Below are 16492 nucleotides of genomic sequence, written 5' to 3'. Positions count from 1 at the left end.
TTTGTTTTTTTTAAATGCGGCGGTTTTTCCGAATCCGTCGGGTTACCGTTCGGCCACGCCCCCCGATTTCCGTCGCGCGCATGCCAGCGCCGATGCGCCACAATCCGATCGCGTGCGCCAAAATCCCGGGGCAATTCAGGGAAAATCGCCGCAAATTGGAAATATTCAGGTAACAGGTCGGGAAAACGCGAATCGGGCCCTTAGTAAATGACCCCCATTGTACTTCATGATAGTCGTAAAGTTTGGTTGATATGTTTTGCATTTATATATTTTTAAAAATTACTGATTTTCAAAATTTGAAATTATCTGCTTTTGACACTGATAGTTTTATCGCCAGAATGAGTTACTAACTAACATTTCCCATATCCCAACTTTATGTTTTCCAAAAATTTTTAAAAGTCCTTTTATTCGTATATGATGGTAGACAGTTGACAAATCGAGCAGAGATTTTTATTTGTTCATAAAATTTCTACATTTCAATTTTTGGAATCATTTTTAAAATGAGTTTGAAATGTAAATGATTAGAACCGCCCTATGAACCGCCCATTTTCAAAAGTACATCCCTCAAACTACTAAAAACTGCTTTAAGGAAGATTTTTAACCGTTCCAGCGCTGCATAAAAATTTACACATTTCAAAAATAAAAAAAGGAAAAAAACAATCTTAAAATTTGTTGTGCAATTGCTCCTGAGTAAAGAGACCCTACATGTGGACCTTACCTGTTGTACGGGTGTACAGCGAGTTCCTCATTAGTGCTCTTTCGTTGGCTATATTTTAGTTTTTTGTTAGTGGGGCCATGTGACGGCATTTATTTTGCGGGATGTGATACAATTTCCAGTGTTACCATCTTGAGGTTACTATTCCCTGTTGTTGAAAAATAATTAATTTTCTTTTGGGGGGGGGGGGGGGCAAGGAGTAGAAAAGCATCAATTTCATAATGGATTTTTAGCTTTTTTTTAAGTTTACTGTATAGCCTAATAAACATGTTGGCCCACCTTTACTAACAGTGTAGTGTGGAGAGGGCACCAGATTCAGGATTTCTGGCGCCCGTTTTTAATGAATTTGGTGCCTCTGCACTGCCCTGACGGAGTGCGCCACTTTTATTTTGGTACACCTTTAACATGGGCTGTGCAACATTATTCTGTTGGATTTTGCATGATAAATCTGACACATGGGGGCAGATTTACTTACCCGGTCCATTCGCGATCCAACGGCGCGTTCTCTGCGGTGGATTCGGGTCCAGCCGGGATTCACTAAGGCAGTTCCTCCGATGTCCACCAGGCGGCGCTGCTGCGCTGAAGTTCCCTGGAATGCACTGATCTTCACTAAGCCGAACAAAGTGAAGTTAAGCGCGAGTCCCGCAATACTTTTTGTTTTTTAAATGCGGCGGGTTTTCCGAATCCATCGGGTTTTCGTTCGGCCACGCCCCACGATTTCCGTTGCGTGCATGCCAGCGCCGATGCGCCACAATCCGATCGCATGCGCCAAAATCCAATCCAATTCAAGGAAAATCGGCGCAAATCAGAAATATTCGGGTAACACGACGGGAAAACGCGAATCGGGCCCTTAGTAAATGACCCCCAAGGTCCGAATGAGCACTGAAACGCCCCCTTCAGTGCAGAAATTTGTGTCGTATGAAGACTAGTGCAGCCGCGTCACAAAACAGTCCCGTGTGACACATTCATCGCACAGACACTTCTTAAATATATGTGCAAGCAGTTTACACATGAAAGAACGTTCAAAGTCCAACGGAAAACTGGTGCACGGCCCTTGGTAAATATGGGCTGTTATCTTTACTCCACAGGTCAATATGATTACGGTGATACCAGACTTAGATATTTTTTCTTAGGTTTTACATAATTTTTTAAATAATAACTAATGGGGGGAAGAATCTATCATTTTTGCATTGACATCTTCTAAGTTGCATAACATTTTCATTTCTTTGGCTACGGAGAGGGTTGGTGGCTTATTTTTTTTTTTTGCAGCCATTTTGTACTTTGCACCAGTATCATTATGGAGTAATAATGTTTTTTTGCTCACTTTTTATTGCATTTCATGTGGAATTAAGTAGGTAAAAATAAAAATTTTATTCAACAGGTCATTACAGGTGCCGTGTTATGATTCTGACCTTTTCACATTATATGTCTCTTTATATGTTTATGGGGCTTATGAGCATTAAGCGGTCCTGATTAAATCTCAGGGCTGCCATAGAAATGATTGGCGCCACCCAAAGACGGCACAGAAGAGGGGCAATTGTGGGGGAGAGACCCCCGGCAGGCAATTTAAATGCCATGGTCGCACTGACAGATGCATTTAACTTCTGCTGTGGGTGTTAGCTGTTAGTTACAGCTGACACCCCTTGTATACCAATGCCAGCCCAGCTCCGATTTCTAGCTGAATTTCTATGCCACATTAAAACTGTTATGAGCCAAGTGTGGTGGAGTTTAAACCCCTGAGAAATGCAATGGCATTGATTAGAGATGAGTGAACCACCCAAGTTTCAATTCACAGAACTATCAAATTTTTCACTTTGGGTCCAAATTAAATAATTCCAAACTGCTGTTGCTCCAGTTGCACTAGAAATTGGTACATAACCCCTTCTACTCCTCTAAAACACAGATTTTTCATTAAATGATCTGCTTTTGTATTTTTTTTTTTTTTGCTTTTTTGAGGGTCAGAGTTTAATGCCTCATAGTCCCCAACATCCGCCAAGACCAGCAACCACATATAGCAAAACTAGTCTGGACATATCACATTTGTTTAATCCTCTCTAGGCCATTCCCCAAGTTTTGGGATAATTGCCAGTGTTATCAAACCACCATTTTGAATTTGCTTAAAGCAAATCTGAAAATATCTAGATTCAATTGGGTGCCGGAAGAATCCCAACCGAGCGACAAATAGATTTACTCATTTCTAGTTCCTGCTTTCTACAAGTGTATCTTCTAGATGAGAGGGAATGTGTCTGGAATCCGTTGTGGTTCCAAAAGTTAATTGGACAGACATATAGATTAGCCCCTTTGAGCTTTGGGTTAGTAAAAAATTTGTTATATATACTGTATATACTGGCGTATAAGACTACTTTTTAACCCCTTAAAATAATGGCTACAGTGGGGGGTCGTCTTATACACCGGATATACGGGGGCCACACTGTGTGAGGTGTTTTTTTTCCCCGTCAGCGCGCAGAGAGCCGCTTCCTGGGACCGCCGCGCATGCGCGGCAGTCCGCCTCTCACAGTCATTAGAAGAGGCTTAGTACGCGCTGACGGGGCGGCGCGCTGTATGCTAATGCAGCCGCCCTGTCACAGCGGTCAGCGTCACAGAGCTGGGGGTCACAGGCGGCACTTACAGAAGCATGTCGGATCTTCATTAATATCGCAGCTTACAGTTATGATCACCAGGCACTTGCTCTCTTGTTTGTTTTGCAAAGTTTTAAGCAGACTTTTTTTCATTTGGGAGAGGGGTAGTCTTATACAGTGAGTATATACCAAATTCTATATTTTTAGGGCAGAAGTTGGGGGTCGTCTTATACGCCCAGTCGTCTTATACGCCGGCATATACGGTACTTACAAACATCCATAGTGTGACGTTTCAACAATCAGTGATGGTTTGGGGTCCATGTCATCTGCTGGTTTTGGTCCACTGTGTTTTATCAAGACCAAAGCCACCGACGAGGAAATATTTTTCCCTCTTCTGACAAACTTTTTGGATGAGAAATTTTTGCACAAATATTCTATTGTGCCAAAAAAGGCGGAAAAATAAGAGCAAAAAAAGAAAAAAACAAACTTAAATGACCCCCTTTATGATGCATGCTGCTCTCAGGGTAGTTCCTATTTGATTCTGTTTTCTTAACAACTTAATGACATGTGACCAGTACTTCAATGATGGGTACTGCCATGTTTGATCTGGCTAGCGTCCCTGTGGCGGGCGTGTCGACCAGTTGCAATGACTGCCAAGGCGTTTAAGAAAGGTCCCGTGCCTATCCAAAAAATGTCTGTAAAGCCTAAAAGAATACGGCGCTTTTGAAATTTTTTCCAGCTTCCGAGTAAACGGCATGGGAAATAAAATTCAATCACTATGAAGTACATTAGAAAGTTATGGATTTTTGAAGTTTGCAAAGTAAAATTTGAAAAAGTCAATCGGTGGCAAGGGGCTGATACAAAAGATTTGAACAGTTAAAGACATAATAATGGATGCAAATTGCAGATTTCCTGCAATACACCAAACACCAACTTCAAAACAGAAACAAACAAAAATAGTAACGGCGCTAGGAAAAAAAAAAAAGGTTTATGTCAGTCCCCTGCATCTTATCTCAAATAAGATTATCAACGTTCCTCCAATTAGATAGGGAAAATCGATCAGATCTGACCACAATACCCTCCCGACAGCTGAAACAAACACCGACAAACACAGACAGCTGAAACTCTTCCTTGTAATCCCAGCCTTGATGCATCTGCTTCAGGATATCTCCAGGAAACAAGGATCCACTTGGAAAGACCCACTTAGTCGGGTCTAATAGTGTGTGTATCATTTCAAATTGTCTAAAATTTCCAACATTTTTGGTGCAACAAACTCCAGACGATACCAACGAAAACATTTATCAAAGGAAAAAGTGAGATTGATAAATTACCACAGTAGCAGATGGAAGAAAGACCCAGCCAAAACAAACTAAGTGTCAGGATCGGAGGCAGCGGATCCTCTAAACCACGATGACACAAACCAGCACCTGGGACCAGATTTTAAGTAGCACCCGGTCTTCACCAGAGCCAGCCGCAAAGCAGTATAGTCTTGCTGTGGCGTGGTACCACCAGGTCATTCCACAGGTGCGACTTGTCCGCAGTGGCAGCCAAGGTGGAGGTACAGGAACGACAGGCAATCTCGTAGTCAGGGACAGGAGGTAAGACGGGCTTCACGGGATCAGAGTTGGGGACGTAGCAATAGGTCAGGGCAGGCAACAAAGAAAGGAACGGAAACGGGTCACAACAGGGCACAAGGCACGAAGATCTGGTGGAGAATGCTGGGAGAGGCCGGCTTGAATCAGTTTCCTGTGAATGGCCAGCACCAATAAATGTTGCACTGGCTCTTTGAGTTCTCCAATGCTAGCGTGCGCGCGTCCTAGGAAGTAGGAACGCGTGAACATGGCTGCTGGAGCAGGAATGTATTGAGGGGAGCCGGGGGCCGATGGTAGATATAGACAGAGATAACATTAATGACACCCATGGTCTCCTTACGGTCTGTATAAATAAAGAATTGTATGTGACCTTTTTTTTTACGACTTTTTGTTCATATTCCTTTGCGGCCATTTTCTCTATAATGACATTTCTAAACACCATAATATAAGAAGCTTTTAGATGATGTAGAAAGTTAGAAATACACAATAAACAATATACAATATGAAGGATACTGCAGCAGAGATATTTGAGTATATGTATATCTAAATCAGCCTTCATTTGCCATGAATATCTTAACCAGATAAGGTCAGAATTCTGATGACATGTTACTACAAGTAGCTAAGGGACTAAGATGACGTTAGACCATGTTAAAATCGGAGGGTTACAATCCAAATAAAATTAGTTTTTCTGTATTTTAAAAAATTATGCAAATGAAAAGATCTAATTTCCCATTAATGCCGGCCTCTTCCTGGCGAGGCCGATTTGGGACAAAGTGTGAAGCTACTTCATCTATAAATTGTGTCCTGTACAGCTTTCTTGATATCTTTATTTCTAAAACTGTATATGATGGGATTGAACAATGGAGTGAATACAGTATAGAGAAGGGAGAGGATCTTATTAACATCTGATGTTTGTACTTTAGGTGGAAGAACATAAACACCAAACATACTCCAGAAAAATATAAAGACCACAGTGAGGTGGGATCCACAGGTGGAGAAGGCTTTCTGTCTACTGGTGTTAGACTGAAGCTGTAGAACAGCCCGGACAATGTTCACATAAGCCATAACAATGAATATACTGGGGATAATCACAATTGGAACACTGAGTATAAAGGTTAGTAGTTTTGTAGGAAATGTATCGGAACAAGAAAGTTTCTGTAAAGGAACAGGATCACACAGAAAGTGGTCAATGACATTCCGGCCACAGAACTTCAGCTCTGATGTTGTTATGATTTCAAGGAATGATACAAAAAAACCAAGTAACCAAGAACTGGCGGACAATCTTATACAATAATCATGTGTCATAATGGAGGTGTACCGGAGGGGGTTACAGATGGCCACATATCTGTCATAGGACATCACTGTGAGGAGGAGACATTCAAAGGTTTCTGATGCAGAGAAGAAATAAAATTGAGTCATACAGCCGGTATATGTTATGGTTGCCCCATTATTTATTAGGATGTGGAGCATATTAGGGACAATATCTGAGGTTAGTAAGACGTCACTGATGGACAGTTGTGAGATGTATAGATACATGGGAGTGTGGAGACTCCTATTTATAACCACCAGGGTGATGATCAGGAGGTTCCCACATATTGTGACCAAGAATGCTACAAATATTAGACAGAAGAGAGAAATTCTTAGCTGTGGGCTGCCCTGAAATCCCAGGAGGACAAACTCCATGATATCAGTCAGATTGTCAACCTGAATTTAGGAAACAAGTCGTAACAAAATCTCATTATTGAATTGATTAATGGACCAAATTCTTAGACACCAATAAAATTAACTTCTTCTATAAGAATACTCTGGTGGTCGCCAACCCACAAACCAGAATTACTAAACAGTGTGGGGCAGATTTACTTACCCGGTCCGTTCGCGATCCAGCGGCGCGTTCGCTGCGGTGGATTCGGGTCCGGACGGGATTCACTAAGGTAGTTCCTCCGCCGTTCACCAGGTGGCGCTGCTGCGCTGAAGTTCCCCGGAGGTGCGCTGGAATGCCCTGAAATTCACCGGCCTATACCTGGTGAAGGTAAGTGTAATTTTCGCGACACATTTTTTTTCTTAAATGCGGCGGTTTTTCCGAATCCGTCGGGTTTTCGTTCGGCCACGCCCCCCGATTTCCGTCGCGTGCATGCCAGCGCCGATGCGCCACAATCTGATCGCGTGCGCCAAAATCCCGGGGCAATTCAGGTACAATCGGCGCAAATCGGAAATATTCGGGTAACACGTCGGGAAAACGCGAATCGGACCCTTAGTAAATGACCCCCTATATGTTTTGCATGGGAAGAAATATAGGCAGCATTTACATGTTGGCACTACTCAAACACAGACATGAAGAAAGTATCCTGGTACACAATGGACCATATGAAATACAGAACTTTGGATTTTCAGAGATGCAATTACCTTGTACCGGTTGCTAGCTCCGTTAAATTAGAAGTAGCATCAACAATTCTCCAATATCGAAAGAGGAAAGCACAGATGGCATCACCAATTCCCAAGGAGTATTTACTTCTTATTACAGCATAGTAGGCAGAGGTGAAGATGCCGGCGCGCCACAGAGACGGCCGTTAGGTCAACCGGTGACCAACCGGTGCCGGCATCTGAACCTCTGCCTGCTATGCTGCAATAAAGAGAAAATACTCCTCGGGAATCGGTGAGTGCCGTCTGTGATTTCATTTTCAGCTCACCCTCAGGAAGGTCGTAGATGCGGCGTTTACCAGTGATTTTAAAGGATTTTACACATTTTGGATAAACTTCCATTGTTGTGTTCATACACCTATCAGAGGCTGCCTTTTACATGTATTACTATGTTGCTATCTGTAGACTTAGGTTATAGCCTTACACTTCAGTCAGGCTGCCATCTTTGCCATGTTAAACTGATGAAGAACATATAGGGGCACATTCTTTCTATTGTAAACTGCTTGCACAGGTATTTAAGAAGTGTCTGAACCACATTTGTGTCACATGTGACCCTTTTGTGGTGCAGCTGTTTTATTAGGGGGGCGTTCCGGTGCTCAGTCGGAGCATCTGCCAGATTGAACATGTAGAGTCAGACAGAATTGTGTCTCCCACCCTATGTTAAAGGTGCACCAAAAAAAGTGGTGCACTCTGTCGGGGCAGTGCAAGGGGCACCAGATTCATGAAGAACAAGCACCACAAATCCTGAATCTGGTGCCCCCTGCACACTACACAGGACACTGCATGTAGTACAGACTGCACTGTTCTTAGTAAACGTGCCCCATAGTGTACAGGACATTGCGGAGAATGGGACATGGATCAGAGATAGAATCATAATCTTCATCAATAACAATTTAGTAAATATGATTCAGATACTCACATCAGGAATCTCCATGTTCTTGTCCTGAGCGCGGAAGAGATAAATCACCACCTGGAAAAGGAGATCTGTATCAAGTCTGTATCTGTATTTTAGTCAATTCTGTAAAATAACATAATATTCAGCACATTTAGCCTGAGAGTAAAGCCTGTGAGCGGAGCCCCCGCACATCTGCTGTATATATCCTGTGGATTTCCCTCCATGGAGATGTTACCTTCATCGCCACAGTCTCCAGTGTTTGATTCCAGATCTAGAAATAATTTGCATCTTGTCCCTGAGGTCGGCCAAGGCATTGCAGAAAATAAATAAATCATTTAAAATCCTGTATTTTTTTTATTGTATAAGTAAAGATTAGGAGAATGTAGAATATTTGAATTTAATTCACTTCATGGACTTGATTATTTGATATCAATGGGCTTTGTCCTCCTCTCTCTCGGTGTTGCACTGCTGTTATAACATAGGGGGTTTGGGCAGCATCCTGGGGCCCAAGACTTATGGGGGGCTCATGGCCACTGAAACACCCCACCAAATTTTGTATTCAGAACAAACTTTACCCATGAAATTCTTGTACATTTGTTCCTACACTCAATAAACACGTACACAAGAGCCAATTCAGGATCTTTGCAAGTTATCCAACGGTCCTGAAACCACAGACTGGAAGGAGCTGAAGGAACACATCCTACATTCACCAAGAAGCTGATTCTAGTACCACATGTAGGAAGTGACTTCCAGACTAGTAGAGGCTATAAAACTCATACAGTCCAAGACCCATGGCCGTCTTCATCCACCCCTGTGCTGTCCCAGTCCAGAAAGTAAGGACTGATGACGAAGACCACAATCGTCCTGTGAATCACAGATCAGCAGTTCATTTTTTCCTTCTAAATTTTGGATTTGGAAAATATTTTTAATATTGGGCTCTACTTAATAATTTAAGAGGATATCTCTTTGAACATTTCAGCCATGTTGCTAAATGTTTTCTTAACATACGTTTGCATGCAGATGTTATAAGACTGGTGATTAATCTTTCGACACATTAAGGTGATTCGTTCTTTACTATTTGACATCGTACAGGAAGTTCCCTGCTCATTTTGAGTTCAGATGATTAAAGTTTTCGAGAAGTTCACACAGCGCACTGCGAGGAGCTAGAGTGGCAACTATGCCCCCAACTAAAAGAAGGATACTCCATCTTGGGGTGGTAGATGTTCTTATAGGAATTAGGTGGTTGGAGCTTTTCCTGGCTTCTGGGGTTGGCAACGGCTGAATGGAAAGATTGTTTGTATTTGGTCCTGCTGAAAACCCAGAACATTAATTGCCCGACCATACCTGGAACCTCATTCTTTTACTTCCCACCTGATAAGTGCCTGACACTCCTCCGAACCCTCTCCCTCACCGACAGCCGGTAGGCATATTTTTGGACCTGATGTAGGAAGGCGTCCAATTCTAAAACATGTTGGCCCCTGCTTACAATTGCTAATCTATTACTTTAATGAAAATGATCTCTTCGGGTCAGCGTGTTTTCCTAAAAGCTTGTATTTTGCACAAATTCACACAGATAATTAACCCCTTACTGCCGAGGGATTTATTCATTTTATGTTTCATTTGTTTGCACCCGACCTTCAAAATTCTTTTCGATTTTTCCAGCGCAGAGCCATGTGTGGGCTAGTATTCTGCGTAACAAAAAATAATTAAAAATAATTCCTAGTTATGGTATTTAATATTCCATGCTGTGCACTGGAAAACAGGAAAAATAACGTATTTCAACATAGAAAACCACATTTCAATGTTATAAATCATCAAAATATTGATACATAGAAGGTATTAACAGGTCATAAAAAATCAGTCAATAAATAAAATATAATAAATTATTGATTGATTTTATTTTATATACTGATTTTTGACCTGTTAGTATCTGCTATGCATCAATATTTTGATGATTTATTACAATGAAATATGGTAGATACTAATATACTGTGATATCTTACAGTCATGGTTACTACTAATTTCGTTTACTCTTGATAATTCTTCATATATTTTCATAGAAGTGCATTTTGACATTTTATTAATTATCTGTAGTAGGATCTGTAGAGTGCAGATTCTTCACACATATTGTTCTTCACATACTATTGTGAAGAACACCGTTCTGCACTCGTGTCTTCTGATAAGTTAGCACTGCAGATGTAAGGAAACATCTGCAATGTGTTCTTCACTGTGTTCTTCACTTAAGTGATCCTTAATGATCCTTAAATGATCCTGTGTTCACTGTGTTCTTCACTGTTCTTCACTGTGTTTCCTAAATTGAATGCTCGTTCTCGAGCTGGTGAAATACTCGTCCGAGCAACGAGCCGTTTCGAGTAGGCTAATACTCAAACGAGCATCAAGCTCGGACGAGTATGCTCGCTCATCTCTACAGCTTACATATTTTCATGCCATACCATGCCCTCTCATTTGGCAGATACTGGCGCAAAGTCTCCATTTGAAATGTACCAGGGACTTGTCAATAGATATGTGCCCCTTGGGGGTATACACTTCCATAAATTTTGTACTCAGATAGTCTAATAGGGGTCTGACCTTATATAATCTATCATATCCAGGGTCATCTCTGGGTGGGCCCTGTGTTTTACCAGCATAATGTAAAAATTGATGGATGGCTCTAAAGTGTATCCTGCTCATTGCCATGCAGAAGATCTGGATGAGGTACAGTAGGTCTGTGCTCCAATAGTACTTGATTGTGGGCTTTTTTACCAGTCCTATAAGCAGTACTATGCCGCAATATTTCTCCATCTCTGCTGCACTGACTGTGTTCCACCTGTGTGTAAATTGGGGTTTTGGGAAATATGTTGTGCAGCATAGTGATTGGTATGGGATACTATCATACCAATTAGGTCCTCACTAGAAAACCCTAATCAGAGGCCATATATCTGTATGCCTCCAATTCTGTGTAAGTTTTATGGGCCATTTTTTTCTCCTTCATATGACTACTACTACTCCACACGACTACTAGTTCTTCATACAACTACTCCTCTTCCACAAGATTACTCCTCCTTCAAACAACTACTCCTCCACATGACGACTTCTCCACAGGACTACTTCTCCACACGAATACTACTGGTGAGAGCGGGTAGAGGTTAAAGGGCTATTCTCCCCTGGATATTCATATTTAATTCATCTGCCATAAATATACATTTCCTCATTTAAATGCTATTTTAAAAAAATTACCTGGGTGTAGATCATTTCTCATATGACCACCCCTGTACACTGATATCGGTGACAAGGCAGGTTTTATTGTGCCCTACCTGACCACCTGGATTCAGTGTTCATTACCTAAGGACCGCTGTGGGACATACAGTAACTTCTAGCCATTTCATATGCAAAAACTATGAAAGCAACACAAGAAAAGAAGAGTGCATTCAAAGGCTCATATGTAGTACAAAATGCAAATCCAAGTTTATTAGACAAAAAAATTCATAATGACAGATAATCAAAGAAATACACACATTTAAAATCATTTAAAAATACTATATACATAAGATCCTACAGTCACCTGGTGTGGTGAATCTGTAAACATCAAAGTTTCCACCCCCAACATCTCAAAGCCGGCATACCGATTGGCCAATTTATCCGTCTCAAGAGGAACTGTACTTTGGACGAGGACTTCAGGGCTAATGCACGGGACCTAACAGAAAGATTCAAAGGTAGAGAATATCCAAGGAAAGTCATCTCACAAGCCTTTCAAAGGGCTTGCTCTACCCCTAGATCGGACCTCCTGACTCCTAAGCCAAGAAGATCGAACTCGCAACTGGGTATTTACACCAAATACAATAACCAGTGGAAGGATATTTGGAGGATCTTGAATAAAAATTGGCATATTTTGAACTCGGAGCCAAAGGTGAGACCATTCATTGACAACAAGCCCAAGCTCATAGCCAAAAGGTCTTGTAACCTAAAGGACCAACTATCAAGGAGCCACTTCTCCCGTCCAATAAAACCTTTGGGAAGAGGCCTGAAACTAAGAGGATCGTTCCTGTGTGGCGACTGCTCGGTGTGTGGTCTAGTGAGTCCAACAGGTGAATTCACAAATCCCTTGAATCAAGAAAAGTTTTTCCTTCCAAACTACATTAATTGTAAATCTAGGAATGTCATTTATGCTTTGATTTGCCCCTGTCATAAGGTATACGTTGGACAGACAACACAAGAACTAAGAAGGAGGGTTCAGCAACATCTGTCGAGTATCAACAATGCCCATGCCCACTTCTCACAAGGCAAACTTCTTTCTTCAGTTGCCACGCATTTTCGCAACCATCATAACGGTAAGATCAAGGGTTTACGAGTGGTGCGTCTGGACAAAATTCGTCCCAATATTAGGGGAAGGAACATTTGTTTGGAGTTACTACGGCGTGAAGCCCAGTGGATCTTCAAACTTAAATGTCTCTCCCCCTTGGGCCTTAACGAAGAACTTTTATATACAGGTTTTTATAAGCAAAGATGATGACTTTTCGTCGCCTTGTCTCGTGAGAAATTCTCAAGATCTCTATTTGTGATATAAAGCGGGTAAGTGCCTCTACCAGTTAATACCTTTGTCTATCCTGATCACTTTATTCCTACAGCACTCATTCTTTCCACACTCTTTCACTTTTCCTTTATCACTCACACATTTCCCATTACGAGTCTAGGTCACTTGCTCTCACCCCCAGTAGCTTGGATCCTTACGATCCCTTATGTTTTCCCATCACGTGTCCCGGGGTCATTTTCCTTCACCCCCAGTAGCTTGTACCCCTATGGTCCCCTATATTTGTGCACAATCACTGCTCACAATTGCACTCACTATCCAGACTCCCCTTTCTACACTTCATCTCCACTTTCATTTCTTCACTTCATAATTTCATATTAGTAATACACTTATTCCTTGGCATATCAAGCTTTTATTCACATAGCTCTACTCCACTGATAGCACTGCACTATTGGACTTATTTTATAATTCTTTTCCTTTTTTAATAGAAATCAGATTATGTGTCATAATTACTCATTCATTCTGCATTTTCTTGGACATAACCTTTTTTGGATGTGATGGGACCTTTCAAGCCACTTACCTGCAATTCTTCCAACTCAATGATCTACTCAACCCCTCCGGACATGAGATGTGTTTTTTCAAAGTTCTTCTGCTGCCATTTTGAGACTTTTTATGCAAAGACCCATTGACTCTGTATTCTGCTGCTCGTTTTGAAAGATAGTGAGAAGGGTCTCATTATCCCCTGAGAATTATACACTTTTGGCTAGAACCTCTCTGTTAAGGATAATAGGAACTCCTGTATAGACCTCATGTAGCTCCCGTGTCTCATTATTGCAATAATACCATGCCAACATACTTTTGATTTAATAGTTGCTTCTTTATCTATGACACAATGTACTGGTACCTGGTAAATTGAAGCTCTATACAGACGGATATTCATTGTATGTAATTTAAATTTAATTGTTTATTGTACTTTAATGATTGCTTCATTCGCCGTTTTTTAAGTCCCTACATTATTGTGATGCTTGTCACAAACGTTTGGTAGTTCCAATTATTCACATAGTTTTGATTGCACCTTAGATCTATATGTATTGACCTTCTCTATCATTCAAATTTTGGCGCCGTTGTTTTGCTCATTTTTGGGCGTTCTTCATCTTGGTAACTTTTGTTATTTCGCTGTCTGGATGAGCCACAGGGTCTCTATAGCAACCTGTGCAAACACAAATCCCCGGCCGGGGTTGCGCATGCGTTTATACGTCACTTCCGGTTTTCCGGATCAACTTCCGGTTTTGCGCCGGATCGTAACAGCACGCCACAATCGTTATTTCATTCAATGTAGGGGCTATAAAAGGTGAGTTGCAATCATCATGGGCTACTTACCCCTGAGGAAGTCGTTTGTATACGACGAAACGCGTGGGGAGCCTGTCACCCCCGTCCACTTGTGCGCTCCTTGACTGCTCATAGGTCCGCCGCTCACATCAGAGACCTCTTCTCGGTATCCACTCATGTTTTTGTCATGCTTACCTGTCAGCAATATCTTTGGATTTTGTATGGAGCCTGAGGTTGGCACTTGTTACCTGGCATGTTTGTTTGGTTAGAGGACCTATTTATTCCATTGTTTATTGGCATCTAGGAATTGAATATTCACCTTAGTCTTGGGTAGTCAGGTTGGCCTTGCATCACTTACCTAGTGTTGGTCGGGGGGTTGTTTACAGATTCACCACACCAGGTGACTGTAGGATCTTATGTATATAGTATTTTTAAATGATTTTAAATGTGTGTATTTCTTTGATTATCTGTCATTATGAATTTTTTTGTCTAATAAACTTGGATTTGCATTTTGTACTACATATGAGCCTTTGAATGCACTCTTCTTTTCTTGTGTTGCTTTCATGTTGATATTTGTGCATTGGCTCAAAAAAAAAATTATTATTCTTGGCTGTGCTACATCCACTTCTGTCATTTCATATGCAAAAACTATTTTGCATTCTCACTCCAGTAGAGCAGGTTGTATCCAAGGGCAACAATTTTGTTTCTAAACAACAACATGGATACATTAATGTGAAATCATCATCATACAGGTAAATTTTTAGTGGCATCCAATCGAAGAAATGTATCTACATGGAAGGTGAAGCAAATGTAATGTCAAATGCGCAGATGAGAATAGCCCTTTAACCCCTTACCTCTCAGCGCTGTAGGGGCTCCCGCTATTCGCACTCAGCTCAGTATTAGTGCAAAGCTGAGCCAATGCTGGAGTCCGCATCAAGAGTCACGGTGTGTCAGCAATAATCTACCACTGACATCTCCTAGTAACACCCGCGGTCGGAGTGGGCACCGATTGTGAGTGATTAACCTGTTAAATGCAGTGGTCAGCGTGACAGCTGAGTTTAATGGGTTAAAGACCTGCGATAATTACTCATTATTAGGCTATAAGGTGAACACCAAAAAAAGAAAAGTAAAATATCCAGTACAGAATTGATGCTTTTCTATTCCTGCCCCCAAAAATAAGTTCCTAAATTTTCAACAATAGGGGATAGCAACTCCAAAATGGTAACACTGGAAAAAGCATCTAATCCCGCATAAAGAATGCCACCACATGGCCCCAATAACGAAAGAGCTAAAATTTTATAGCCTGCAAAAGGGGCCAATGAGGAAACTAAAATCCTGGCAGCTGCATAAAACAAGTAATGGCCGCATATGGGGGGTTCATGCAGAAATTGCAGAACAATTTGTCAGATGAGTTCCCTCTTTTTATTTTGGAAATTTGTAAATTTTAGGGCTAAATGAACGTATAACCGACAACATTTGACCATTCTAAATTTCACCTCCATTTTGATTTAATTACTATGAAAATCTCAAGGGGTTAATACTATTCCTCAAAGCTGTTTTCTGATAGTATGAGGGGTGCAGACTTGAAAATGGGTTGATATATAGGGGTTTTTGTTTTTTAAAGGTTAAATATTTAAAATTTCATTCAGTAATTATCAAATCTGAAAATACGGAAAACCGATTTGTAAGTCACGTGACATCAAAATAAATTATCCAGACATTTCACATCTTATGAAAATGTAAAGTAGACAAATGGGAAATGTTATTCAGCAACTTATTTAGGTGGTAAATCTATCTGCCTGAGAACACGATTATTTCAAAATTCGAAAAAAAATTCAGCATTTCTTCTTTTTTTGTAAATAAACTCAAAACTTATCATCCAAATTTTACCACTAAAATGAAGTACAATATGTGAGGAAAAAACAATCTCAGAATCGCTTTGATAAGTAACAGTGTTCAAAAGTTATAACTAGAGATGAGCGAGCACTAAAATGCTCGAGTGCTCGTTACTCGAGACGAACTTTTCCCGATGCTCGAGTGCTCGTATCGAATAACGAGCCCCATTGAAGTCAATGGGAGACTCGAGCATTTTTCTCTGAAAGAACACATGTTTCTGTACATCTGCTAAGTTATCCGAAGATACGCATACTGAATGGTGTTCTTCACCATAGTATGTGAAGATCACATTGCAGATGTTTCCATACATCTGCAATGTGTTCCTCACTAGAGATGAGCGAGTATACTCGTCCGAGCTTGATGCTCGGTCGAGTATTAGCATACTCGGACCGGCTCGTTGCTCGGACGAGTATTTGCCCTGCTCGATAACGAGCATTTAATTTAAAAAAAAAAGTGAAGAACAGTAAAAAGATACAATTAAAACATTTAATTTAATTGTTTAATTGAAGAAAACAGTGAAAGAACACAGTGCAGAACAGA

The 16492-nt window shown here is 41.0% G+C and overlaps 1 protein-coding gene across 1 annotated transcript; it reads right to left on the bottom strand.

Moving 5' to 3' along the window:
- Positions 1-5672: 5672 nt before the first annotated feature.
- On the bottom strand, positions 5673-14234 carry LOC140128699 (olfactory receptor 6B9-like). Its single transcript, XM_072150398.1, has 4 exons — positions 14157-14234; positions 11762-11893; positions 8224-8274; positions 5673-6590 (listed from the first exon to the last, which is right to left on the bottom strand). The coding sequence occupies exons 1-4, from the start codon at positions 14232-14234 to the stop codon at positions 5673-5675; spliced, it is 1179 nt and encodes a 392-aa protein (XP_072006499.1).
- Positions 14235-16492: the final 2258 nt, after the last annotated feature.

Source organism: Engystomops pustulosus, chromosome 4 (genome assembly GCF_040894005.1).
Source record: "Engystomops pustulosus chromosome 4, aEngPut4.maternal, whole genome shotgun sequence".
Classification (NCBI taxonomy): domain Eukaryota; kingdom Metazoa; phylum Chordata; class Amphibia; order Anura; family Leptodactylidae; genus Engystomops; species Engystomops pustulosus.
The sequence above is the reverse complement of the archived record's forward strand: the minus strand, read 5'-3'. Positions and strand labels throughout refer to the sequence as shown.